Source organism: Alligator mississippiensis, chromosome 1, assembly GCF_030867095.1.
Source record: "Alligator mississippiensis isolate rAllMis1 chromosome 1, rAllMis1, whole genome shotgun sequence".
Lineage (NCBI taxonomy): Eukaryota > Metazoa > Chordata > Crocodylia > Alligatoridae > Alligator > Alligator mississippiensis.
Window position 1 is genome coordinate 345,033,001 of NC_081824.1, and position 27,770 is coordinate 345,060,770.

Below are 27,770 nucleotides of genomic sequence, written 5' to 3' on the forward strand. Positions count from 1 at the left end.
GATTTATAACAACCAATTAACTGCGCCTGATAACACAGCAATTAAGTTGTTTAGTATGTTTATACATGAAACAGAGGAAATTGAATGACTTCATAGTTTCATAGTAGCTAGGGTCAGGAGGGACCTGAACAGATCATCTAGCCTGACCCCCTGCCACAGGCAGGAATGAATGCTGGGTTCACAAGACTGCAGACAGGTGATCGTCCAACCTCCTCTTGAATTTGCCCAAGGTAGGAGCGAGGACCACTTCCCTGGGAAGTTCGTTCCAGATTTTGGCCACCCTAACTGTAAAATATTGCTTTCTGATCTCTAAGCTAAACCTATTCTCCATCAGCTTATTACCATTGCTCCTTGTCACCCCAGGTGGTGCTGGGAAAAAAAGGGCTCTGCCTATTTGCCATTGATCTCCCCTGATGAGTTTGTAGGCAGCCACCAGGTCCCCCCTCAGCCTCCTCTTGCTGAGGCTGAACAGGTTCAGGTCCCTCAGTCTCTCCTCATAGGGCCTGTTCTGCTGCCCTCTTACCAAGCGGGTGGTCCTCCTCTGAACCCTCTCCAGGCTGGCCACATCCCTTTTGAAGTGTGGCGCCCAGTACTGGACGCAGTACTCCAACTGTGGTCTGACCAAAGTCGCGTAGAGGGGGCGTATCACCGCTTTGGATCGGCTTGAGATGTACGTTTGGATGCATGACAAGGTATGGCTGGCCTTGCTGGCTGTGGTCTGGCATTGGCGGCTCATGTTCATCTTGGAGTCAATAATGACTTCATTCAAAATTGCACAGGAAATCTATGGCTGGAGGTAGGAAATGGGGCATCTCCTTTCCAGTCCTCTGCTTTGGCCAAGTGTGTGCCTTCCCTCTCTTACAAAAAATGTTACAGCATCAGTGTACTTTCTGAGAACAAATACTTACCCCAGATCATTGTACGAGTCATAGGGTTGCTAGCGTTTGTACGTACGCTTTATCTGTGGATCCTGCTTTGGTGATGTTGGGTGCTGACATTATTTAAATAAAAGTTTATCTAACTTGCTGTGGAGTTTTTAGTGCCTCCCCTGATGTACAGGTGTGAGATTAGAGAGTGGAGTTTCTTCTTTAAAAGAGCACCATGCTTTCCCTGCATTTTTTCTTAAACCCTGGATGCTTCCATTTTACTCCTTGTCCCTTGTGCATGGAGAACCCTTTTTGTTTTCATGCACGTATGCTAAAAACAGATGACTTAATTGTGTGTTAGTATGTCTTTTTGTTTACTTCTAATAGCTTGCAGGCAGCCAGGACTGTTTTTTGCCTTTATAGTGACGACAAAATGCATGTGCACACTGTCATTCAGTTAACTGAGGTTAAAGCTATCTCACCTTTGGAGGAGAAGGTGAGAGGTGGCATTCTCTGACAAAAAAGCTAGTAGTTGTTTTTCTGTAGTAATAAATTATATTGAAAAGATACTTCTGTATACAGTGGCCTTCAAGGGAGAGAGTAGAGTAGCAGGCTTTATGGCATGCTTTCATTGCCACTGTTCAACTGAGAAGAAACCATGGTCAACATGTTCAAGGTTAGCTATGTAGAGTTAAGCATCTCTAGACCCATATAGAGAGGCTTATGTAAGTGTATTAATTTTCCCCCATATGCACAGAAATGTTGAGCTCTTACACTGCTCCTATTTGCTTTGCCTGTAGTTTGAGTTCATAACTTACTGTTTATAGTAGAATTTTATAGATCAGCATAGTAAAAACTTTTTTTTGTTTTCCTTCTCTTACCCCTCTCTCCGTGTCCATCCCAGGGGTTAGGTTTTTTCCCTTTTTTAGGTCAACAAAGTACCTAGCATGCTGTGGATATTACTGCAAATAAACGAGTAGTACTAACCTGGTTGCTCCGTAGCTCTGAAAAATAGGCTGCTTTTTATGTACCCTGCTATAGATACAAGTGTTAGAATGTCTTGGTTTATCGATCATAGCTTACCATGAAAAAATATTGATGGATATTGAAAATGCCAACTTCCAGTTGCTAATCCCAAGAACCAATAATAATGTGGAGCTTTTAGGCATCATTAATGGTGATCATGTAATTTTTCTGATCTACTTCTGGAATGACCTTCTTCCAGTGCTTCCATCCTTTCTAAATTTTAAAATAAATTTAAATAGGCTAGCCTGGCTTAAAAAAAAAAAAGAAGAAAAAAGCCTATAATCAAAGGACTAAACTTGGATCATTATGAAAAGTCAGTGATGTTCTTCAGGGCTCTTGTTAATTAGGAGCTAAGTTTTAAGCTCTGAAGAAGGCCTTTGACAAAATAGACAAATTATAGTGGTAGCTAGGATTTACTAGATACTGGAATCCCTCATCTTCTTTATATCTTGCATGGATATTTGTTTCTTGAGCCTGTCTATACAATGGTCTATTGTTATATCTCAGCTTTCCAGGCGCCACAATGCCTTAGTGATGGCTCATGGTATTGGAAGCTGTTTCCTGGGGTTATTACTATGCAGCTTTCTGGGAAGTGTTCAATTTTATTAGGTACATATTTATCACCCAATTTGGGTATTTATGAGAAGAATCCTTTTTCCAAGGTTGGCACTTCATTTTGTTTGGCTTTGGTTGAGTGTCATCTGATTGAGAGGGCAATAATGGGTCAGACAACATGTGGAATCAGTCTTGATAAGTGAAATCTTTTATTGGTAATCAATCTGACTGCTGGAAGAAACATGCTCTGATGATGATACATAACATTTATAGGACATCCTGAGTCGGAATCATACTGTGTGCACTGAATGGACTAGGTAGGTTGGTCATTGAGAAGGCTTGGGCTCAGAGGAAGACAAGAAGAGAGAACTTGTATCTATGCTGCTTGTTTCTAAATTCCCAAATTCTTCTGCCTTTATACTCTACCAACAATAAAGGCATTCTTAACATTTAAAGATTACAACCCTCCATCTCTTTCATTTCTAACCCGAAGTTATTGGAGAAGTGAGTCATTCAGAATAAAGTTCTCCTAACTAGCAATTCCTGAGTGCAGTACAGAAACAGATAAACAGACAGTCTCTGCTCCTTTTCCCAGTCATCCCCCTCTTCTCCCCCCCCCCCCCCCCCCCCCCCACACACACACACACACACACCTGCATTTATCAGACTTTCCTATAGACTCATCATCTCTGGAAAACTTTCCTGGCTTCTGAACAAGGTTTCCTTTTAAGGAATAATTTTAATTTATAATGTACTGTGTTCTTCCAGTTTACTGTCTCCTTCATGCCTTTCTACTGTTTCTTCTGGGTATTGACTACCTCTTGTCACATTTGTCACAGTTCTAAGTCCCATTTGAATAAAAAGAATCTGTGTTTAGGGGGGTGATAGAGACTCGGGTAACTTTTAGTTAGGAGTTTTGTGGCCTAGATCAGAATCTGGCAGTAAAGTAGGAAAACTGGTTTTCAGATCCTTTGTGGATAACTGAACTGAGGTACTTCACACTGGAAAACATCCCAAGTGCACTGTAGAAGCACCTGACATTTGGTTTCAACAAAATGTTGTATCTGGTAACCTTATTAAAGCTAATGCTTGGATTCTATAGTGAAATTATTTGTTGAAGAAATGAATGCAGGCTTCCATTACGTGTTAAACAGGAGCAAATACATGGGGATTAAACATGCACTTTACAGGAATAATGGACAGTCACAGGGTAAATGTAAATTGGACAAGCCAGGAAATGGAAATAGAAGGTGACACGCAGATATTAACTTGGGTAGTTTATATGCCTTCCTTCACATTACCTTTCAAGCACACACATACAACTTCAGAAGACATTAGGCTTTGCTTGATATTTTCTTAATGTCTTATACATAGTATTTTTTTTTAGGACCAAAACCCATATTTTATTGTTTTGGGGGTTGGTTTTTTTTACCCAACAAAAACAAATTGGACCTTATGTAGACTGCCTGAAGAATTTATTGAAGCTATTTCAGTTTTATAGTTTATTAAAAGGGTATAAAAATAAATTTTTATTTTTTTTTTTTTATAAAATATTAACAAGCAACTTCTTTCAGCTGCTTGGGGTAAGTAACAGACTTCTTACTTGAAATTTCATCCTTTTGACAATTCACTTTTTTTATGGGTACATTATAGACATTTGTGATTTTATTGCAACACGTAATATAAACATAAGTATGGTTGGCTAGATCTTGTCTCTTTGGACATTGCTTAATAGCTTTAGGCTGAGAGATGCACCAAGATAAAGACTGGAGAGTTGGAAACGTTTCACTTCAATTTCTGAGTTTTTTGCCATTTGCTCTTCAGTTGCTATTGCTCTTGCCAGGGCTGCCCCAAGTATATGTCAACACAGTAGAACCTAGATTCTTTGCTTTGGTTCTTAAACCCTTGTCTTCAAAGGGAAGGTTTATGATCTAGCTGGGAGTGTATATAGCTACCATGGAGGTGTGTCACCTATTTGCTGTAGCTGTTTTCAGAGGGCTTTGCTTCTTCATTCATGGGACTGCTGCTTTGCTTCAGTTGATCAGAGAGGCAGTGAAAGCTAGAACTAATAGCTGATTGCTTCCATAATTCAGCAACCCACTGTGAACTAAGTGGGTTGTGAACTATCTCTATATGAAAATCTGTGGTTTAATGTATGTATGTATGTATTTATTTAATTTATTTCTTCCTTTCTTTGCTTGTTTTTTATGCCAAAACAGTCAAATTTGTTTATTTTACTAGTAGGTTTTTCTTTCTTGGCTTTTTAATCTTGCCCACTAATATGTCAAACCAACTGCAAGTGCAAGTAGTAAATAGTTTTTCGCAGATGAGATTTTTTCTTTTTAGCTTCTAGCTCATTCAAATAATTGTGCCTTGGTTAGTCTCTCCTGACGTTGATAAATTTAATGGAGGAGAGTAATTTGAAACTGTATTACCACTATTTAAATGTGTACATAAAATGACATGTAATGTAATTTACTAAAGGATTAAGAAAAAATGAAACTAAATGACAAGTCATTAGAATTAATTAAAATTAAATTAAACAAGTTGACATTTTAGTGATGATTTTGTTAAAGCTAAATGCTCAGAGCTGGTGGTAATTCATACTTCAGTTTCTCCCCCAGTTTAAGATCTCCTGTGCTCTCAGTTCTTGTTTCTTTGAAGCTTCTCTAAAACTGTTTCTGACCCAGTAAATATTGCTCCTTACTTTGCTGAAGACGGGCTGTTATTAGAAAGCACTCTAATTGGAGTTTGCCACCTGTGGAAATTGTCCTCCTTTCCTTGCTGCTTCAGGGACCTTAAGGGACCTTCAGGTACCATAAGCTCCCAAGCCAGAATTCTGAGTATAACATCCCAGTGAATCCTTAGGTTTTCCTGATGTTGGTGTCCTACCTAGGACTGAATCCCCACCCTGGGCCTCAGTCAAGTAGTGGCACTTGTAGAAGCCAGACCCCTGTGTGGACCTTCACAGACTCAAGTCAGCAGGCTCAAGTGAGCATTAAGGGAAATCAGTTTTTGTCTTCTAGTGGGACCACTCAGAGCCCTGTCTCAGATGAAATGGGAGAGATCATATAGGTATAGGAGAGACTCACTAAAAATGAGGTTGAATTGAGGCTGTAGGTTACTTTGCAGGCAGTTTTGTCCTAGCCTCTACTTCTCCTCTCTCAGTATGTCCTGTTTTCTACTGGTGATCCCCAACACTGGCTTCCACTCCTCAGGATGGCAGCTGCTCTGAAATGAAGGGCCCTGGACTGCTCCTAACTGTCTCAACATGGGTGTTGGACAGTTTAAGGCAAGCATGCACTCTTCGGACCTCTCCTATGATGCTGGATGCAGTTGTGCCCAAGCTCAGCTGGCCAACCACATCATCTATGAATGTGCTTATGGCCTTCTTTTGGGTGGCCAAGGTCTTATTGACATTGGCCATTCTACCTGTTGCTGGCTTTCTGATCCTCATGCTTTTGACATATGCATGTGGAGACACTCACTGCTGCTGCTTCATCATCATCATATCAGTGACTTTGTGCAGTTATCATCAAACGCTCTGGGCACAGATAGTCCACCTGAAGCAGCAGATTACAGTTAAGAGCTCTGCAGAGTGTGTGGACTACTTGTATGTGGTAAAACCCCCTGTACCTGTGTAGGTAGTACAGGTTGGATTTGCTTTGAAGACTTAGACAATTCCAGCAGTCCTGCTGTCATCCATTTTTTGGCAACAAAAAATAGGGAGTGTTTATGGTGCTCAGTAAAACAGAGCTCATATTTTCAAACACTTAATGCTGAGTGTAGCACTTGCTGTTCTCAGTGATTCCATTTCCTTCGGTAGGACTACTCAAAGTAGCAAGTGTTTTATATATGTTAATATTTTGAAAGAATGGGCTAATAGATGGCAGCTGTATGTGTAATTATACCCCTCATATTTTTTTCCAGTTTCTTCATATGATTATAATATACTTTACTATAGGGACAAAGTGGTTGCAAATTATAGTTAGCACTTGAAGTCTAGACTTTACTTCTGGAATTAAGATGAAAAAATGGAATGTATGAATTACTTTTTTCACTCCTTCAGAGCACTGTAATTTGAGAGGTGCAAGTAGAGAGAAATGGTGTTTGAGAAATTTAATCTCAATAGAGATACAGCAGAAGATCCAGAAATTCAAGTTGGTCAAAGTTCTAGCATTTCTCAAAGCTACCATATGCATTTGGCACTATGCCACTTTCTGAAACCAATGTCCAGTGTGAATGAACAATTGTGTGGTTTTTCCAAAGAAGGAAGCTGTATGTCTATTTTTGTTTTTCATGTACCTTAACTTTTTGTTTTAATGTAAAGAAAAAGGGAATGAGCAGGACTTATTCAGTTTTTTCTTAGGAGTTATGGAAGTTTTTACTTAAAATCGGTTTTTAAAGAATATTGCTTAAAATGAGTTTTTTAAAGACTATATATCGACCCTCTGTGGTGATAACCCATGTTTAACTACACTTTCTCCTAAGACAAAGAGCCTATCTTTCTCTCTTATAGCTTACAGTTGCATCTCCTTTGTTACCACTAGGACAGAGCTGTGCCAGTGGCCTTTCAGGATGTGAAACTCTTTTTTTTTTTTTAATTCTGTCATATTGAGGAGGAGCAAATGTTTCATTTGACATTTGACAGAGACAATGCATGTTACTCTGGGTCCTAGCTTTTGGTTAACAAACCAGTGGCTTAGGAAACATTTTGGTATGAGAGAGGAAACATCATTTATTTTGAAACTGAAAGCTTTCTAGGTTATTTCTTCACTGTCGTTAAATGGTGCACATGTAGGCCTTACCATATTTGCTTGCATCCCATATGCCTCCAGCTAAACCAGACCCTGTTTATGGGAAAGCAGAACAAGAAGGGTTGGGGGGGGAAGGCTTTTCCAGAATTATGGTTGTATGGTGCAGCGAAAGAGCCTTATCTTTAGCTTGCTCACTCTCCTCTTCCTGATCAGGCAAAAATTGAATTGTCTGCTGGACTGGGAGTGTGAGTGACCCTGAAGATTAGGCTCTCCCTACTCAAATTCAGCTCTGAAATGATTAACATTCATTGATGTTGGTAGTCCCTCAATGTGAGGACTAGCTACTGCTGAAGACTCTGCTCCCCCTTCTGTGCAGCTGTTGAAGGTGGAGGAGAGAAGGAAAAGCAGCAGCAGCTGTCTTAACAGTGTCTCCATGTTTCTACTCCAGGCAGAAAAATCAGCTTCTCTTCTTGAGATGTGTACCCCAGTTTCAGAGGACTAATTTCTGGGGGCAAGGTGCCTGTGGCATGCAAGTAAATAGGGTACTTAGTGTGCTGCTTCATGAGTTAGGCTTTTTTGTCTGGAATTAAGTAGATTTCAGCTTCTGTACATATTTTTTAGTGAGTTTTGCTGGATGGGCCAGGGAGTAATCAGACTACTCATTATGAGGGGTAGCCCTGAGTTTGCTTTCATTGCTGAGTTTGTCTCAAAGTAAAGCTAGCATGATGCATTTAGTTTCAAGGTTTAGTTGAGGCTTGCCTTGGCTAATACTGTTTCCCAGTTTCTTGTACCCCTCGTACCCCTCATTTTGCATGTACCCTCAATTCCTTTCTGTATTCAGTACCTACTTTATGAAGGTAGCTCCCTCAGTCACAGGATCATAAGTCTTCTATAAATGCCGGCTTGGGTTGTGGCTTCTACCTCCTGTGCAGTAAAGTCAGTTAGGACTTGTCAGCATTATGGAGCTGGAGGTTTTGTTTTTTTCTCTTTGCCACCATAGTTACGCCATCTTCCCAATGACATGGGCTGTGCCAGTAGAAGACATCTTTTCTCAGCAGAGTTGAGTCCAGGTTGTGAGCGTGTGGGGGCTTGTTGGTATTGCTCCACTGCCGACTGGGTGGAGCTCTTTACACCCTTATCCATGCAAAACTTAGCTTGCGACCAGAACTTAGTTTGTCCCATTTTTCCATCTCTCCTGCCACCCCCCTTGTTGTCTATGTAGTGTTTATACAGTAGGTTTGATAAATGATGGTGTTGAGATAATTTTCCTGGCTTTAATCAATACAACCAATTAGGAAATGAAGGAATTGTTCTTTATAGGCAAAATACTAGTTCCTTTTGTCTATGCTGCCAGCATTTGCAGTGTTTTACATAGGATGCCCACCATTGTTGCATGGTGTTAACCTTTCCAGTGACTTTAGGTGCTTCATTATTGAGCAGGAAGGGAAAGCTGGTTTTGTGCATCTTGTGAATGGCCAGATTTGTCCAGTTCCAGGGCAATAGAGGTTGTTGTTATTGTTCTCATTTATGGTTTTAATGTATTATAATTTAGTACATCTTCCATTTTTGGGGTGAGTATCTCCTTCATTGTGACTTCTGGTCTGGAAATATGCTCATCAGGGTTTTCTGTTCGTCACGGAAAAATGCAGACTTTCTTCTTTTAAGGAGGAAAATGCAGAAAATGGTGGGTTTCACCTTGCAGGCTGGCAGAGATCCAGCCTGCAAGGGACTGGGGGAGCAGGAGGAGGGTGATCAAGTTAGGGGCGCGCACATGCACGTGGTAGCTAGGCAGTGTGGAGAGCAGCTCCTATAGCTCCCTGCAGGTAAGTTTGGAGTGGGGGAAAGGTCCCCATAGTGAGGGAGGGAGTTGGGCAGGGCTGGGGTTGGGTGTGCTGCCCAGGCAGAGAAGTGCGTGTGGCTTGGGGTCCAGGGCCAGGATGGGAACGTGTGACTGCAGGGCCCAGGTGGGGAGTGGGACACAGCCTTGGGTGGTCTGTCTGGGGGGGGGGGGCAGCGGGGCATGGGGTTCCCCCCCCCGATTTGTGCACAGGGCAGGCTTGGGGCTCCTTGCCCTGCTGCCTTCTTCCCCTCCCCCTTGCGGGGGGTGGTGCTCCACAGCCCAGTGGGTGGGATCCCATGCAGCAGGATGGAGTTGGGGAGGAAGGCTTGGTGCTGCTGCCAGGTGCCCCGTGTCGCCGTGGCGAGGCACCCATGCCTGCCTGGCAGCCACGGGGTGGTGGCATGCTGCTGCTGAGTGGGGAAGGAGAGCCTCGTGGGGGGCTGAGGCTTGGGAGCGAGGGGCAATGGCATGGGAAGGGCACTAACATATCAGGGCTGCTCAGCACCATAAACCGGGGGGGGGGAGGAAGGGAGAGGAGCGGGGGGACAGCTGCAGCTGCACCTGCATGTGGTGAGCGAAGTGGGTAGGGGGAGCTTTGATTTTTTTTTTTTTCCCTTTTTTTTCCCCATGATAAAAAATGCAAAATCAAATGCCAAACCTTATAGGTCCTTACAATTTATTTTATTACAGCAATTGAGGCACTGATAAGCTTCCACATTGCTTTAAAATTGTAATTATATCAATAAAACATTGCGTTCAGCTGATACGTGTGTGTGTGTGTGTGTGTGTAAATAAAACAGTGTTTCATCTTAATCATGGGGAAAATGTGAATTTTGGGTTTTTAATCAGAGTATTTGAGATTTTTAAACGGAGAAAACCAGGATCCCTGCTTGTCATAATGTCAGAAGATTAGTAACATCTTTTGTGTAGAACAGTAGTGATAGAAGACTTCACGTTTGCCATAGTGCAGTGCTTTTTGAGCTGTACATTAAAAGGTCTAATAACATATATGCCAAGCATAGTTATAGAAGAAGCCTCACATGTTTGGGATAAAAATCCACAAATCTTTTTCCACTGGAGTAATTTTTGCTTTATCTGATTTTTATAATTGACCCAGAATTATAGCAGGAATGAGGAGGGTAGGCTGAGACTAATTGCAAAAGATCCAGCATGATATGCTTGCCCAGTGACCTTTGTTTGTATTTATCAAGGTTAAATTGTATGTTGTTTGGGGCAGGGAGCATACCTAGCATATAACTGAGCACATGGTAAAAATAATAATAAAAGAACACGAGGGATAAGTTGCAACTGATATTCTTGTGTTTGGATTTAATTGTGTTCTGAAATGTATAAAAACTTGAAGGCAGGGTGGAAATGCATAAGCTTTCATGAGCTCGGGCTCACTTTATCAGATGCTATGAAAGGACACCCACAGAACAGTGTACAAGGTTCTATTTCTCAGGCTTTTCGTGTAGTAAACATGCTGGAAGCAGGCCTCAGATATACAACCTGAAAGTGGTATAGTTAAAAGAAATGTATTTGCTTGGGTGCTTTCCTCCAACCTCTTTTGTTAAATAAGTTGGAGTCTTTAGGTCTGTAAAAGAGGTGTATTTGCACAGGCTGGCATTCTGAGTCAGGTTCTGGTGCTGACAAAGCAGAATGATTTAACGTCTGAAAGCGTAATGTATAGGTATTTGGAAATAATTCATATGGACACAAAGCTGTTTACTTGTATCTCTGGGCACTTGCCAGTTTTTCAAGGACAAGGTGTTTTTGCTATAGGCTTGCAGATGTATTTGGCAGAAAATTGGAAGATTCCCTGGAAATGTGTTTTGTGAAAAATGTGCATTATGAATTTTATTAATTAAAAATCTGTATCTTTAAGCTAATGCACATTTTTATATTGTGTGCAAGTTTAGAAAATGTTAAATCTCCTCATTGCAGTAGTTACTATTACACTTTATAAAGCACAGTTTTCATTTGCCTAGTATCTCATCTAGAGTGCCTCTCCTCTTTTGCAGGGAGCTAATCCCCATGTAAATTTATTATTCAGCTGGTCCTATAACATAGCTTAACTTCTGCATGTAAGGGTGGATTGTAGTGCAGGCAACAGATTTATATAACAATTCATCTCCTTCAGGTGGGTTATTTTTTGAATCTCTTTTTGGTTATTCAGGGAAGTGTGTACTCTATGATGTCCAGTGAACAGACCATTCTTAAGAACCATTACACAGTATAGTAATTGTCCTACTAAGCCTTTTTTTTTTTTTTCTACTCACACTGAGGTAGGCCTTCATAAACATTTTAGTTCTAGCATTTACCATACTGGCTGCCTGTCTCATAATGATGAGGATATGACTGAGAAGTGGTAGTGTTGATAACGTGTTGAGCTGGCTACATATCTTAGAGTGGCCAAAATACCTTAGATTCATAGATGTTAGGGTCGGAAGGGACCTCAATAGATCATCAAGTCTGACCCCCTGCATAAGCAGGAAAGAGTGCTGGGTCTAGATGACCCCAGCTAGATACTCGTCTAACCTCCTCTTGAAGACCCCCAGGGTAGGGGAGAGCACCACCTCCCTTGGGAGCCCGTTCCAGACCTTGGCCACTCGAACTGTGAAGAAGTTCTTCCTAATGTCCAGTCTAAATCTGCTCTCTGCTAGCTTGTGGCCATTGTTTCTTGTAACCCCCGGGGGCGCCTTGGTGAATAAATCCTCACCAATTCCCTTCTGTGCCCCTGTGATGAACTTATAGGCAGCCACAAGGTCGCCTCTCAACCTTCTCTTGCGGAGGCTGAAAAGGTCCAGTTTCTCTAGTCTCTCCTCGTAGGGCTTGGTCTGCAGGCCCTTGACCATACGAGTTGCTCTTCGCTGTACCCTCTCCAGGTTATCCGCATCCTTCTTGAAGTGTGGCGCCCAGAATTGCACGCAGTACTCCAACTGCGGTCTGACCAACGCCCTATAGAGGGGAAGTATCACCTCCCTGGACCTATTTGTCATGCATCTGCTGATGCACGATAAAGTGCCATTGGCTTTTCTGATGGCTTCGTCACACTGCCGGCTCATGTTCATCTTGGAGTCCACTAGGACTCCAAGATCCCTTTCCACCTCTGTGCCACCCAGCAGGTCATTCCCTAGGCTGTAGGTGTGCTGGACATTTTTCCTCCCTAGGTGCAGCACTTTGCATTTCTCCTTGTTGAACTGCATCCTGTTGTTTTCTGCCCACTTGTCCAGCCTATCCAGGTCTGCCTGCAGCTGTTCCCTGCCCTCCGGCGTGTCCACTTCTCCCCATAGCTTTGTGTCATCTGCAACCTTGGACAGAGTACACTTCACTCCCTCGTCCAAGTCGCTGATGAAGATGTTAAAGAGTATCGGTCCAAGGACCGAACCCTGCGGGACCCCACTGCCCACACCCTTCCAGGTCGAGACCGACCCATCCACCACGACTCTTTGGGTGTGACCCTCTAGCCAATTCGCCACCCACCGGACTGTGCAGTCATCCACATCACAGCCTCTTAATTTGTTCACCAGTATGGGGTATCGAAGGCCTTCCTGAAGTCCAGGTATACGACATCCACCCCTCCTCCTGTGTCCAGGCGTTTCATAACCTGGTCATAGAAAGAGACTAGGTTGGTCAGGCACGATCTGCCCGCCACAAACCCATGCTGGTTTCCCCTCAGCATAATTTGCCCTGCAGGGCTGTCACAAATGTGAGCCTTGATAATTTTTTCAAATACTTTACCAAGGATGGAGGTGAGACTGACCGGCCTATAGTTGCCCGGGTCCTCCTTCCTCCCCTTTTTGAAAATGGGGACCACGTTAGCCCTTTTCCAGTCCTCCGGGACTTGGCCTGTGCGCCATGAGCATTCGAATATTCCCGCCAGTGGCTCTGCAATGACGTCGGCCAGTGCCTTCAGCACCCTCGGATGGAGCCCATCCGGGCCTGCTGACTTAAAGGCATCCAGTTCTTCCAAGTGACTCTGCACCATCTCAGGATCTACGCATGGCAGTCTGGCGCCTTGCTGCTGCCTCTCTACAACCCCAGTGAGAGACTTGTCGTGCCCCTCACTTAGGAACACTGAGGCAAAGAACTCGTTGAGGAGTTCAGCCTTGTCCCCCCTATCTGTCACCAATTGCTTCTGCCCATTTAGCAGGGGTCCTATTCCTCCCTGGGCCTTCCTTTTACTCCCTATGTATCTAAAAAACAATTTCTTGTTGTCCTTTACTTGGGTTGCCATCCTCAGCTCCATGGTAGCTTTGACCCGCCTAACTGCCTCCCTACAAGCACGAGCAGAGGAGGTATATTCATCTTTAGTGATCTCACCCTGTTTCCACTTTTTATGTGCTCCCCTTTTGGCCCTTAGGCTGCCCTGGATTTCTCTGGTCAGCCATGGAAGCCTCCTGGCCCCTTTCCCTCTTTTGCCTCGCTCGGGGATCGTCTTGCTTTGTGCCCAAAGGATCGTTTCCTTTAGGCACAGCCACCCTTCTTGGGCACCCATCCCATCAAAACTCCTACTCTGCAGTGCTTCCTTGACTAATCGCCTGAGTGCCTTAGAGCTGTAACTTTATGAAAAGTCCAAAATTATAATGCATGCTAATCTTTATTATTCTTTTTCTTTTGTCTGTATCCACTAAAAGGCTGGAAGAGATGTAATAATAGTTGGACTGGAATTTCATTGCCCCAGAGAGCCTGGACTGGTTGTCAAGTTAGCTCTGTGAAAGCACTTCATCTTTTGGGGTCATTCAGAACTAAATGTGGTTTTTCGTTTCAGTTTAGTATAACCCTTCCTTTGCTTTGCTGGAGAGAGCTCAGTGCTGCTATGATGTCTGGCGCAAAATATTGTATCTTTCAGTTGTATGGACCCGAAAGCAGGATAGCTGTGCATTATGTTATGTAAGTGTATCAGCAGCAGCCGAGGGCATTGAATGGCTTATGTCAATAGTCATCATTGGCAGTCCCTGGATTTAAGGATGTTTTCTACAGATGGAAGAGTCCAATCCTTGAGCCACAGATATGTCTGCAGAAGTTGCAGGTCTTTTGTAGGGGAGAGTAGGCTGTAAGATGCGATTCCTCTCCTTTTGCTTCCTCTGCTTTCTCTTATTTGCTCTACAGTGATAGTAAGCTGTTGTCATTCTTCAAATCCCTAGCTGTGTGCTTCTACAGTCTGTCTAATGGCATCTGTTTGTAGATACCATGCACTTCTTAGGTGTTTCAGGGTGAGTAGCTGAGCTCTGATCATGGCTTTTCTTTTATTTCAGCATGAATGCTATACTGAAAGCATACACTTTCTGATCCTTTATCTTTGACTTGAAGAGTACTTAGTTGCCTAGTGGCAGTGTAGTAACTGTAACCACTGCTTTTTGACAGTACAGGCAACCCCTGCTTAACGTTTCACTTAGCACTATTTTGCTATAATGTTCATTTCAAATTGATACCTGATTTCACTTAGCACTCAGCGAGTTTCATTATAATGCTCGTGGTTGCCATCTCGGGTCATTAAAAACGGTTGTCAAATACTTTTGGTTTCGTTTAACTCTTGATTCACTTAACACTTGGTTTTTCAGGAACCAATTAAGAGCGCTAAGTGGGGGTTGCCTGTAGAGCAAGTGAAACAAGGTCTGCATGTGTAGCCATGCTTACTACTTCTCTCGTGTGAAGAAGATATCTTTTTTTCTGGGAGCTATGCAGCTCTGACAGTTTTCCATGAGGATGCAATACTTCTCAGAATGGCCCTATGTGAAAGTACCGAGTTTGCATGATGGCACTTATATTGAAGACTAGCTATTCTACCTGCTTTTTGCTGACATTGAATGATTTTGTCTTATGTTGGGATGGGGGTGGTGGTATGTGTGCCATCTAGGCTCAGGCTTGGAAATGCTAGATACTCTATTGTCCTATCAGAGTTACCACAAAGGCCGAGTTGGGTTTTCCAGGATCCTGTGTCTTTAAAGCAAGGTGAATGTTTAGTAGTTGTGATTGCAGAGAAAATTTTAGTAATGGACTGAGTGGAACCAATATAGGTATGTCTGAGTCTGCAGAGACTTTGGGTCTTAGGGTGTGAATTGTTTCATTTAGTTTGGTAACTTTCAAGTTCATTGATGATGACTTTAAGTGTCAGCATGGTTTCATTCTTAAAACCAAAACAGACTAAAATAAAAAACAAAATTCATAGTCTCACCATTTACTACTAGGTCTTATTTATTTTGGTACCATAGTTGAATAGCATTTGGAAGATGCTGCCCAACCTGAGCAGCTTGAAGGTTTCTCCTGTACGAGTTTGTACACTCTGAACTAGCTGGGTTGGTTCAATCTTTGTTTCTGAGCTGTGGATATAGATGGTGTCAAGTGACTTCCTCGGTTGAATGTCTTTCTTCTTTTATTTGGAAAACCCTTTAGTCCTGCTCCCTTCGATCCCTGAAGATCTTACGCTACTTTTCTGGAGCAGTGTCTTTGGCAGTGTTTTCTCATTCTCCATGATTGCAGTTCATGTGTCTTGTCAGAAGCGCTTGGGCCAGTGCCCCAGAATTTTGTTTCAATAGGGGTGGTCTGCATGGGGAATTAAAGTGCTTTTGGCAGGAAAAGTCTACTTTGGTATGAAATAAAAGGAAGCTTACAGGTTACAACCTTTCTCTCTTCTCTCTTCCCCCCCCCCCCCCCCCCAAAAAAAAAAAAAATCTATCTCCTACATCAATTTCGGTCTTGCATGCCCACATTTAATCATTTTGATTTAAATTTTGATATCCTTCATTCTGTTTGTAGGTCTGCTTTTAATTACAAATGCCTGCAATAAATTATAGAACTGTTCCAACGGTCCAGAAGGAACATCTGTATTAAAAGCAGGTCTGTTTAATAAATTGGTAAGGATTTAAGGTATGGTGAGAGCTGACTTGAATGAGGTATTGGGGAGTGGCAAACTTGAGCATTCTCAGATGGAGTCAGTGGTGTGCTGAGCCAAGGGTAGGTCTGCAGTTGGGATTCCCTTCTCTTTTATTCTGTTTTTCCCCAGTAATGCCCCTATTACATTATCAAAGTCCATTTTTAAAATATAGAAGCATAACAGTAATAGAGCAAACAATAAAGGGCTGGGGGCAAGGACCTGCCTCTAGTGCCATACTTGGAAATGGACAATCATCCAGTACCTCTTGAAGGTCCCTACATCTAGGTACTAGCTTGTTGTGAAAGGGCAGATGAAATCTAAATCTGGCAACTACTCGCTATATGAGTGGTTTGCTGTCTTCTGCTTTTCCAGTTAAATCAGGGGGCTGTTTGCTTCAGTCAGTTGGGTATTTCATGGGGGAGTCTCTGAAGCAGACAGGGTACCACATACTCGGGAGCTTCTAGAGCAGGACCATCACATTAAACTTGTACCAGAAACCAAATGTTGGCCAGTTCAGCTCCTAGAAAGCAGGGTGCAGTGTTTGTTATTGGAGGCTGCCTTCTAGTGGAACTGCACTTTCCAGGTGACTTGAAGGTGTGGCCTAGCGTGAAACATTTTGCAACTTTGAGGCAGATGTTGCTGGTGGTCACAGTTGACTTTTGCTGTTTGGCAGAGGGTGATTCTGCAAAGTCTACTTGCTAAACAGGATGTATGTTTTGCTGAGCTTGAGCTGGTGAATATACAGCCTTAAAAAAGAATACAGAGTTGATGATGTGACCTTCTTGGTATACCCTTTTAAACACCAGCTGCTCAACACTGGTCCAAAAGAGCATAGTCCCTTCCCATCCCCCACCCCCACTGTTTGTTTTTATTTTCCTTCCATTCTCTTTCCCTTGCTCTCTCTCCATTCTTCCCCAGTGTCTGGATCGCAATGCCACCTACAGTCTTCCCATCAGAAGGGGACTGAAACAGAAACATAGGGAGCAGACAGAGGTGACATGTTTTGCCTGATCTGGCCACAGAAAGCAATCTATAAATGTTAACAGTCACAAGTGCACAGCTGCAGACTGCTTAAATGGTTATCTGGTGAAAATCTGACCCCTCATTGCATGAGGTATCAGATAAAGATGTTTCAAAATGTAGCATCTTTGGTAACTTGTGTCTGGAGCTCCCAGCCTGTCCCTGTTTTTCAGAATGGGAGGTGGAAAAGGGAGTGGAGGGAGTTCAGTCTGGGGTTTTTCAGCCCCCTGTAGGGTGGGGCAGGTTCATTGGAGCCCCCCTGATGTGGGCAGGGGCTCCAATTCACCCACTCCACCCTTCAGCACCAGCTGGGGAGCCCCAAGAACAAGCTCAGTCTGCTTTCTTTCCCACCTCCCATTTTTTGAAAACACTGAGTGCTGGCAGAGAGCCATGGCCATTGCTATGGGAACCTTGGTGAAGGCTACCAGCAGGCAGTTACCCCCCTCAGAACCAACATTGAACTTCTGTTTGGTCTGGAGAAAGGTTGTAACTCGGAGTGCTTTGCAAAATTATAGCTGAGAGTTATAGCTGGGAGCTGTAGTTCTGCCTGCACCCAGAACCCTTGGTTTCATTCATGGGTTTTGCTGGGCAAGCATGTTCTGCGGGCCTGGCAAAGTGATGGGCAGCACTTGTTGCTGAAGATGAACACAGCTTTTCAGGTACAGTGACAAATAGTTGGTCTGCCAAGACCAAGATTCCAGATTGTCTTTGTCTTTGTCTTCTCCAGCAAATGAGGGCATCCTTTAAACTAAGATTCTTACTGGTGTCTTTTGAGGCAGTGTGGCCCACTGGGTACCACTAGTCTTAGAGGAATGAGACAGAGGGAGGGAGCTCTAAGAATCTTTAAAGTTTCCTACTACCAGAAAGTTTTAGTAGCAGCATTGTGTTGACTAATAATATAACTTAGACTTCTTGCCTAAGAACAGTTTACTTGTTTTATGTTATTTTTTCTCTTTGCTGAGTCCAACTAGGCTTGCTGCAACCATTGGATTTGCTCTTGCTATCCTTGCAATGGTGAGAACTGCTGTCTCGCCTGAAAAGCTGTTTCTTGTGGGTGTGTTCAGTGTATAAATTTTAAGGTATTCAGCAGGTGCTTGGCTGCCTGGGAGTTGTCTGGTAGTGAGTGGGAGAGAAGAGCTGAGCTATAAGCATATATGAGAATAATACTGAAGCATTGCCTCAAGGCGTTGACCATAATAGTTGAGTAGCCTAATACCATAGCATTGCTGCGCTGTGTATTGCCAAAGGCTGGTAGGATTCTATATATCATAATCAACTAAACAAGAAACTTAAGGTGTAAACTAATTTTGGCACAAGGGCATTGTTGTAGGGCAGTGGTAGAGTAAAATGAGCACAATGTTTTCATTCGATAGCATGTTTAGATACAGTCTGTTGTTCAAGTATATTTTGTGGTTGAATAATGAATTAAGAATTAGTAAGTCTTCAGTTCAATCTTTCTTCTCTTCATCCCCACAGCTGTCTGCACAGAATAATGTGGAATGTAGGCAAGGTCTTCTGATAAGTTAATAGTATCCAGATAATGCAGTGGTGTGAGCAACTTGGGCTGCTTTCCAGTCATAATTAGGAGCATCACCTCATATTTTGCTCTTTGGCAATTTGACTGGGGAGCAGAGTTCCAGGAAACGTCCCTAAGGGCATAGTAATACGCTGTGTGAAGACTGCATGTCATCATGAACACCGCTTGCACTGCATTGAGTATACAGTTTTTGTAACATAGTGAGGAGGGCGTGAATGATCAAATAGGGCATTAGACCCCCTTCTACCTTTTAATTCCTGTAATTTATTGATAGTACTGAATCACTTTTATTTAAAAAACAAAAAAACAAAAACCCTTCTTTTTTGTAAAGACCTTTCCCAAAAGTAATGTGTTGAGGTGAGAAGGGGGTTTGCTTACTCCTATAGGTAAGCTTGAAATTCACAGTATTGTACATATCCTGGCAGCCTACCAAGAACAACATATTTGATTTGATTCTGCTCCCTCCCTCCTCCCATTAAGTGCATATATCTTAAACTCCACAGAGATGAGAAACAAACAGCAGGCTGCTAGGAGGCTCTATTGGGAGCATGTTTAAGCATCATGTGATGCAGTTAAACGCTGCAATGTGTTTAACTCTCCATGAAGCATGTGTGATTAGAAGACACATTTTAATCCTCCATATGTAAATGGACTTTCTGACAACAATAAAAGAAAAAAAATAAGGCCAGATTAAGACTTGGAAGTAGGTTCAACTCCACTGACCTCCTCATCTCAGCTGAGCTAAGACAGTGATTTTAAAATTGTCCAGCGGATGATTTAAAATTGGAACTGTTGAGTAATTCTCTTCAAAAATATTTTTGCATTCCTTCTTAGGGAGGGTAAAGGAGTACTTTTATTATGAATAAAAATGCAAAAGAAAGCAAGGGAAGAAAAAAGAAAGGAATGGGTTCATTAGAAAAAGCATAAGGTACAGAAGTAGAAGATTTTATCAGTAGACTTGCTGAAATGACCTACACAGTATGAAATTGTATGAATGACTTTTATGGATAGGGGTCAGCCATGCTAAACCTACAATTTTTTTTTTTTTTTTTTTTTTAAACCATATAGAGCAGGGGTAGGCAACCCCTAGCACAGGTGCTAGATTGCGGCACGCGAAGGCGTTTTGCTTGGCATGCACATCTTGGGGTACGCAGCAGGGAAAAGGCCGGGGCTGTGCTGCCACAAGGATTGGGCCCCTCGCGGTTTCCATACCATCCATCCACCTGTGGCATGCCAACATGTTACAAATCGAGGTCGTTGCTGGTTTTGGCATTCTGCCCAAAAGTGTTGCTGACTCCTGACCTAGAGACTTGTTTAGTGTTATTGCTCCCAGTTAATGTGATTTGAGTTTGTGTCTAGTTTTTAATCATTTTGTGTTCATACCTAGGTACCATTGTTTATGGACCATAGGATGGCATAAAAGGGCTTCTTTTAATCTGGTGGTTTTCAACCTTTTAGACTTAAAACATTTTAAAATATAGTGGCACCCCCTTAAAAACATAATGTAAATATGCACGTTATGATTCTATCGTTAACTAATGCTAGCAATTGATTAGGTCATTATAACTATATTATATGCACCCCACTGCCACCACAGCCAGGTGGAATTGTGGCATGTGCTTCCTGCAGAGCCAGATTAGGAATCGGGTATAGTGGGAGCATGCACTCATTGCAGCCCTTCCTGGTTTGACCTTATGTTGTCTCCCACTTGTTAGTTTGGCTCTGATGCACTTCCTGAAAACAAATGTACATGGGGCAATTTCACCCCATGGTGGTCACGGTGGTCATGCCAGCATTGCAGCACTCCTGGTGGGTTCTGGGTGTTCTGGCACCTTGGTTCTGAACCAGTGCTCTGACTTGTTATAAGCATGGTAAAGTGGGTAAGGCTTATGAGCTTGCTATAGTGCTAACTATGTTAGTTTTGATTCAGGCAGAAGGCAGGACAGAGTGGCATCTTGGGCCTAACTCGTTCAGAAAGGCATAAGCGTTTGTAGGCGACAGTCTACTTCAGCAGATGCTGTGAATTTCATGTGCGCTCCTGATCTTGTTGGGGAGAGAGTGAACAGTCCAGTAGGGTGGTGGTTCTCAACCTTAGCAAAGACCTTTGGAAAATGCCAGCTCTTAGTTTTCATTTGGTTTTTGACTACGAAAAAATAATAGAACAATTATTCTGTTGCAAGGAACTTGGAAAGACTGCAACAGATCAGAATGTTTTCAACACTATGTATTCCTGTTTGGAAGTCTTTTATCTTGTGAATCATGTTTGTGCACCTAACAGCACTAACATTGTGTGGCACCCCTTGACAGACACTCGAGGCATCCCAGGGTGCCGTGGCACCCTAGTTGCTAATCACCGTAGTAGGGTTTTGTCCATCTTCAGTTTCTCTAATCCTTGATAGCGCTAAAATCACTCTGATTTTTTTTTTGATCAACTTCCCCAAAACAAAATCTTGATGACAATGATCTGAAGAGCAGTTTCCAAAATAGGAATCCCTAAATGCTTGAGTTTGTAGATAAAGTTACAGCAGCAGTCTTACGTTCTAACAAGCCTGTTCTTGAATGGAGCGTTGTAGAAGATAGACAGAAAAGCTCTGCTTGTGCTTATATGGTGGTTTGGGATCTGTTTGTTTTTTTTCTTTTTAAATGTTTCTAATAAAAGAAAAGAAACCCTATTCGAAAAAGCTTCTGTGGTTTTAATGCATTATAAACCAGTTTTCTATACGAAGAGATCCCATGTGTATTCTGTATACCAAGGCCCTGAAATATGCCATACGTTATGAAGAAGGTATTTGAGATAACATAAACAACATTCTGAACATGAAGGGGAGCTTAACTTTGGCCTGGGATACTGGGAATCCCACACTTCCCACAGTCTGCTATTCCGTTACTTTGCAGTCCCTTAGGAGGGTTTTGTTGAAGCCTTTCTCGTCCCTGCTGTTGAAGCAACAGCTAGCTGCACTTTGCTGTTGCTCTTGTGGCCAAAATATGATAAGAAGCAGCAGAGGCACCAGCAGGCTTTTTTAACGCTGCAAGGAAAAGACAGCTTTTTCTCAAAAGGAAGTTAGGATGCTGCATGCTATGGTTATCTGGAGTGAGCCAGCGTCACGGGGAGGGGGATAGCGCCTCTTGTTGGCGAAAGCTGGGAAACTGAGTTCTGGGAAATTTCAGGCCTCTTCTCTGGAAAAAGGAAGGCCAGCAGGAAGGCTCATCAGTTTAAACTAGCGAATAAAGGGAACTTGTACATCAAATAAATGGTGTCTTGTGTGTATGCTTTGCAACTTTTTATCAGTCTCCCCTTTCTATTGCCACACATTTTTGGTCTGTTGTTTCTTCTGTTTCCAAGCTCATGCTTTCCTGCTGCTAGTAACTGCCTATTTGATTTTTCTCCATTTCTCCCTGTTTCCTCTTTTGAATCTGGCCTTGTGCCCCCCTTCCCCATATCATCTTTTAGTGTGTGTTCTCTTCTTCCCCTCCCACCCTTTCTTCCACTTTTTCTCTCCATTTTGTATTTCTCCCAGCCCCTTGTTTTTTCATCTTTTCCAGTGTGCAAGAGGTGGTGGCCCTGGGCCCAATTTGGGCTTTGTTTTCAGCAGCCCATGTGTAGCCATTGTTAGTGAGCCTAGGCCATGGGGCTACGTAGGACTGGTTGGGCCTTTTGTGGTCTTACTGATTGAAGGACTTTGCTTAGATAGAAGATGAAGTCAAGGTATGTCAGGACTAGCTACACAATTTTCAAAAGGAGATGGTGCCTTTTGGGTGGGAGGGGAAAGAATGCCTTTGCCTTAATTTTGGAGTGCTGATCTTGAGAGAGTTTAGAAAGGCTGAGAGGTTACTAAGAAAAGGCGGCTTTGTTAACAGATGCATCAAGTCGGTCAACAAAGATGGTTACTAACTTTGAGGCTCTTAACTACAGTTTCTGCTCCAAAAAATGTACAAACTGGGGACAGGGAATGTTTGCTGGTTAGTTCAGGGATGGGTGTGGGATATTTGTAGGCACTTGGGGAGTAAGAGAGAACTTAGAGACTTGGTTTGTCAACGTTTGCCTAGGTTAATGACTTGAATTTGTTGGTTGGTTCAAAGTAGCATGTTTCAAAGTGGGCTTGAAGAAGGGGCAGGTTCCTTGGCAGGTTATCCTGTGTTGGTGGGTTTCTATAAGTAAGGGGTCTGCTTGGAAACAAAATTGGGCATATGACTAACACCAGTACCCTTAATAAGAGCTTGTTGCCCTAAGGTATGTACAGAAATGCTCCATGCACGTTTTATAGCGCTGTAATGTAGAGCACTTTTTAAAGCACTAAAAAGTTACAGTGCTCTTAAACATGACGGAAGTGCAGTGTTTGGGGGGGGGGCTTTGAGTGTCCCTGCATTTTCCAGGCTAAGATGCAGGCCATGCTCTGCAGCCTCCTGGGGCTTCTCCACGGGTCAGAAATTTGTCCAGCATACAGATGTCATTTAAAGCACTGTAGCTGTAAAATACAGCGCTTCAAATTTTTAATACCTTATTTAACAAGGGTTAATTTAAAACACTCTACCCATTTTTAAAGTGCTGTAAATTTGTGCACTTCTGTTAAGGCGATAAAGCGCTTTAAATGGCAAAAAAAGCAACTTTTGTACATACCTCTAATGGTGTTTGTTTTTACTATGGAATCGTTAATGCACCTTAATTATCTTTTTGTAAAAATATGGTGGGGGGGGCAGCACTTTTGTGCAGGGCAGCTGGGTGATCCCAGCTACAGATAAAAGTATAGTCATGATCTTGCCTGGCTAGCACATAGTAAACACTTCAGGTGCACTTTGTACATTATAGTAAGCAAGCTATTGTGCATTTGTGATCTTGTTGCAAGGAACCCCCATCTTTAGTCAGTAGAGACAAAGCTAAATAAAATGTCCTGTTTTTATATGTCTGTCTTGGATGCTTTTATGTTGTTAATTAATTAACTTTTTACTCTGCTTTACTAAAACATGCTCCTAAGATCCTTTTTTCAGAATGGACAACATTTAGAATGCACTCTCTAGAGCATTCAGTTTTTATTGCTGAACATGAAATAATGAAAGGTTACAAGCAGGCAGGGATGTGGAAATCTAGTGTTAGAATGTCTTGTTGCAACTGTTCTGCTCTCTATATGTTTACGTGGCTCCAGTGAATGATGGTGCTGACTGTCCTTTCTGTTTTTCAGGGCCGACATGTCAAAACAGGTCAACTGGCAGCCATCAAAGTCATGGATGTTACTGAGGTAAGCAGAGAATGTGATGTCCTCTTTCATTAGAAAGAGGATAGGTGGTGATTTAGTGCTTTAATGTCTTTATTCCCTTAAAAAAAAAAAAAAAAAAAGTCGTCAGATGTGGGAAATCATTTTCTGTTTGCCGAAACTGACCTTTGAGGCAGTCTGCCCTTAAGTGACTTTCTGTGTGCATGAAGGTGAAAGGTCCATATATTTGAATTGTTGCAGATGGTCCCAGTGTCTGCGAATCAGTAGCATTTCCTATTCAGAAAATTTTCAAAGAAGACAATGCTGCCTTTTTTAAATACATAATTTCAAGCTTCTGCTTTGAGAGAGGCAAATAAGGAAAGGGGGTTGAGGACAATGGTTTCACTTAGAACATTTACAGCCTAAAAACGGTATAAATATATTAAAAGGAAATAGGTCCAATAAAGTTCCCAGTGGCCTGAAAACAAACATCTGCTAGAATGATGAGCAGATTGCTGGCAGAACTCAGCAGTGTAAAATAGTGGTTGAAACTGACTCGGGGGATTTACTGTGGAGCTTTAGATGGGGAAGAGAGGAAATTTAACCCAGCAATAAAAATATATGTCCATACTTAAATCCTTATATATTTAATAGCCATAGTTTATGGTATTCAAAGTGATATTAATTTTAATTAAGTTATTAAAAACCAATCAGAATAATGAAGGTTTCTCCCATAGATTCCATTTATGCTGTATGGCATTATATCTGCAATTATCACATGGGCTTCAGACTGAAAATTCAGGGTGGGTATGTGTGAGAGAGAGAGCAAGCAAGCAGTTGTTGGACTGACTCTGCTGTCTATGCAGATGGAGCAAGTATCTTCAGACCAACAACTTATTGTTCTACATCAATTAATCTCCAATGATTTTTTTTTAACATCAAAGTTTCTGTTGTGTGTTCTACTAGTTGGTGTCTCTAATTGGCAGAGCATTTGCAATGAGTGTAAACATGCACCTCAGACACAACAAGTTTAAGAGGATCACTGCAGACTGTTTCATTTTTCGACATCTGTGTGCGTGCACCCCCACTTGGAAGTGATACCTTGGATACTGGATCCCGGGGGGTGGACTTAAAGCATTATGAATGAGCCACCTGGGGGGAAAAATGTATAAACCAGCACCCAGGCATAGGTCAACTGATAAGACTTCAGTCATAGTTCTGAATCTCCTTGCAGTGGTATCACAGTGAGACTGCTGATATTTTACTTAAACTGTTATGTCTGCCGAGCACTAGACATTCTTGTTTCATAAAATGGAATGATAAAGATCAGTTTTCACCCATAAGATTATCAAAGGCTGCCTTCGTGGAGGAGCACTGCTACATCACCATAGTAATGTAGATAAAAAAAAAAGAAAGCCAAGGAATGCTGACTTGATGCTAGTTGTGTCGGCCGGGCTGAGCCGACTCGAGGTGATTTAGAAACTGCTCGTTCGTCAGGGCGGGCTGGTGAATGGAGAGGCTGACAAGGTTTAATGGTGGTAAAAACTTTACTTACGTTGCGGGTGGCTGCGACGGAAACGGTTCGGTCATCTGAACAACAATGTAAGTTGCTCCAACTGGCGAGGCCAAAGCCAGCAAATCCGTCCGTAACTCAAGCCGGTGGGAAAAGGGTACGTCTGGGATTGCGTTTGGCGACAGGAAGAAGGATCGATAGGTGATCAGTCTATTGACCAGCTAGCCGCAAGTCAGATCTCTTTAGAGGCACTCTGCAGTGTGCTCAAAGCTCTTCGACTTGGGCGGAAGTCGCGCTAGTTTTTAAACGGCCAGCAAGCCAATTACCGGCCACCACGTGTGAATAATTTAGCACTAGCCAATAGCGGGACACAAATTTGCATTCGAATAGCGGGAACTCTTTGCACCGTGCATTTCTGTGCTGCAAAGGGAAAATGCATCCTGCAAAGACAGCTGCAAATTGGCGGGAACTCTCTCCTGCACGTGGGTTCTTTACGCAGCAAAAACCCTCACTGTGCAAGAGGCTCTCATGTGACAAGAAAATTCCATAGTGCCAAGGCACCAAGATCACTGGGTTATGACATGCCCCCTTGCCGACGGCACAACTGGAACTTTCGACACATGAGCACATCATACGGCATCTTTGTTAGAGGATTCACTGACTTGGCAAAGTCTTCACAACCTATATATATATATATATATATATATATATATATATATATATATATATATATATATATATATATATATATATATATATATATATAAATACATAAACAAACAACTTGACAAATCGGTCTTTTCAACAAGTTACGAAATACAATAACTTTGAACGTATAGCAACAACTGTTGATCATTGTCTGATCGGAGAACATCCGCTTCGGTCCGTCTTCTCCTATAAGAGACAATGTCAGTAAACACTTAACAAATGAAAATAGTGTCATAACAAGTCCTGAGCCAATGGGTTCTTTGCCATCCTAGTGCCTCCCTTGCAACCATCATTCTTTGGCTTCGAATGGACTGCAGTCTGGTCTCATAATCAGGTAGTTGTGAATTACTGCTTTTGCTGGGGTCAAACCTGTGAAGAAAACAGAATAACAAGACAAAACAAAACAAGAAAGAATCATAATTGGTTTCACTGTAAGGATATTGAGTGAACGTCGGAACGACGAGTCATCCAGTTGTGATGAACGATAATAGGAGGACAATCAGGGCTTCTCTTCCAATTGGACAGAATAGGTATTAGGATACTGTCCTGACTGCTGAACGGTCCCTTTGTGAACTTGTGGATGAGACTGATGAGGGTGAGGTATTGAAATCCACACTAACTCGTCAGGTTGGAACTTGGTCTCCCAAGGTGGGGGCCTTCCGGACATTAGCTTCATCCCATAACGGTTTAGCAGTGTTTAGTGAAATAAGGACATGGTGATTAAATTTAGTCCAATTTTTAAACGTCCCTCCTCCTCTAAGGCGAAGCTGCTCCTTGTATAGACCTATGTGTCTCTCCACAACACCGTTGGACTGCGGGTGGTACGGCAGATGAAGATGCCAGGCTACATTATGAAGACTAGCAAATTTATCCAGAGCATTAGAGTTAAACGGAGGTCCTCCATCAGACTGAATTTCATGAGGAGGCTGCCAGGTGGCAAATACAGCAGTTAAGGCAGCAATTACAGCAGTGGCATTGCTTTTCCGTAAGGGAATAACCTGCAACTGCCTGGTTCCCAAATCAACCACAACTAGTCCTTTATTTGGCGGTTTAGACCCTGGGAGGGGTCCCAGCAGATCCACCTGCCAAACTTTTCCTGCCTGAAACTGTGAAGAATCGGAAGCTCCAATCTGATGCTTGGTTTTATGACACTTCTCTTTAGCACATGTCTCACAGGCCTGAGCTACCTTTTCCCAATCCCGCCGGGCTCCATATGAGGCCAGCTCTGTAATGGTTCGGCACCAATGTTGATGACAAGCCCGTGGTCCTGGGTGACCCCAATTTTCATGAAGCCATGCGAGAAATGGATTTACTTCAGGATCAGCGGTAGATGTGACAGGCAAGGCTATGTCGGTCCGGAGTGGATCCTCCAAGAGCTTATCAATTACCTCATGCACTGGATCAGTATCTGGATGACGGGACTTAGTATGCCTAATCAACGGAAGGCGTACAAATTTAGTTAACGTTTCCCAATTATCCTGCCAATCATTCAAATTTTCAGAGGGAAAAGCTATGCCAGTAAGAATTTTATAGATATAGTGCGAATCAATGGCGATAATTGGAACGGGGAGTGTATCGTCGTGATGTGTCAGACAATGCTCCAGTACCTTTAGGAATCCTAATAATTCACATTTTTGGGACGAATTATCATCTGGGTCAGCTTGGAATATTTCCTTATCGTGACAAGCTTTACAGTAGTATCCATAGCCTCCTTCATGTCAGGAGGTTCCATCTGAGGCCATCCATGCTGGGGCTGAAGTTCCATATAGCGTAGGAACCTTTTCCTCATCTTCTGGGCTTGGATCAGGTACCGTGTCTTCCAACCTCCAACAATGCCAATTATAATGGTGGGTAAGTACTAGCGTATTCCAGGTCTTAGACT

General features: G+C 42.6%; 1 protein-coding gene across 4 annotated transcripts in view; it reads left to right on the forward strand.

Moving 5' to 3' along the window:
• Positions 1–27,770, forward strand: part of MAP4K4 (mitogen-activated protein kinase kinase kinase kinase 4) — a 216,567-nt gene that overhangs the window by 79,845 nt on the left and 108,952 nt on the right. For all 4 annotated transcript variants that reach the window (XM_014600377.3, XM_006269720.4, XM_014600380.3 and 1 more), the window contains exon 3: positions 23,656–23,712. In XM_014600377.3, coding sequence (XP_014455863.1) covers positions 23,656–23,712 — 57 coding nt within the window. The remainder of the gene's footprint in view (positions 1–23,655; positions 23,713–27,770) is intronic.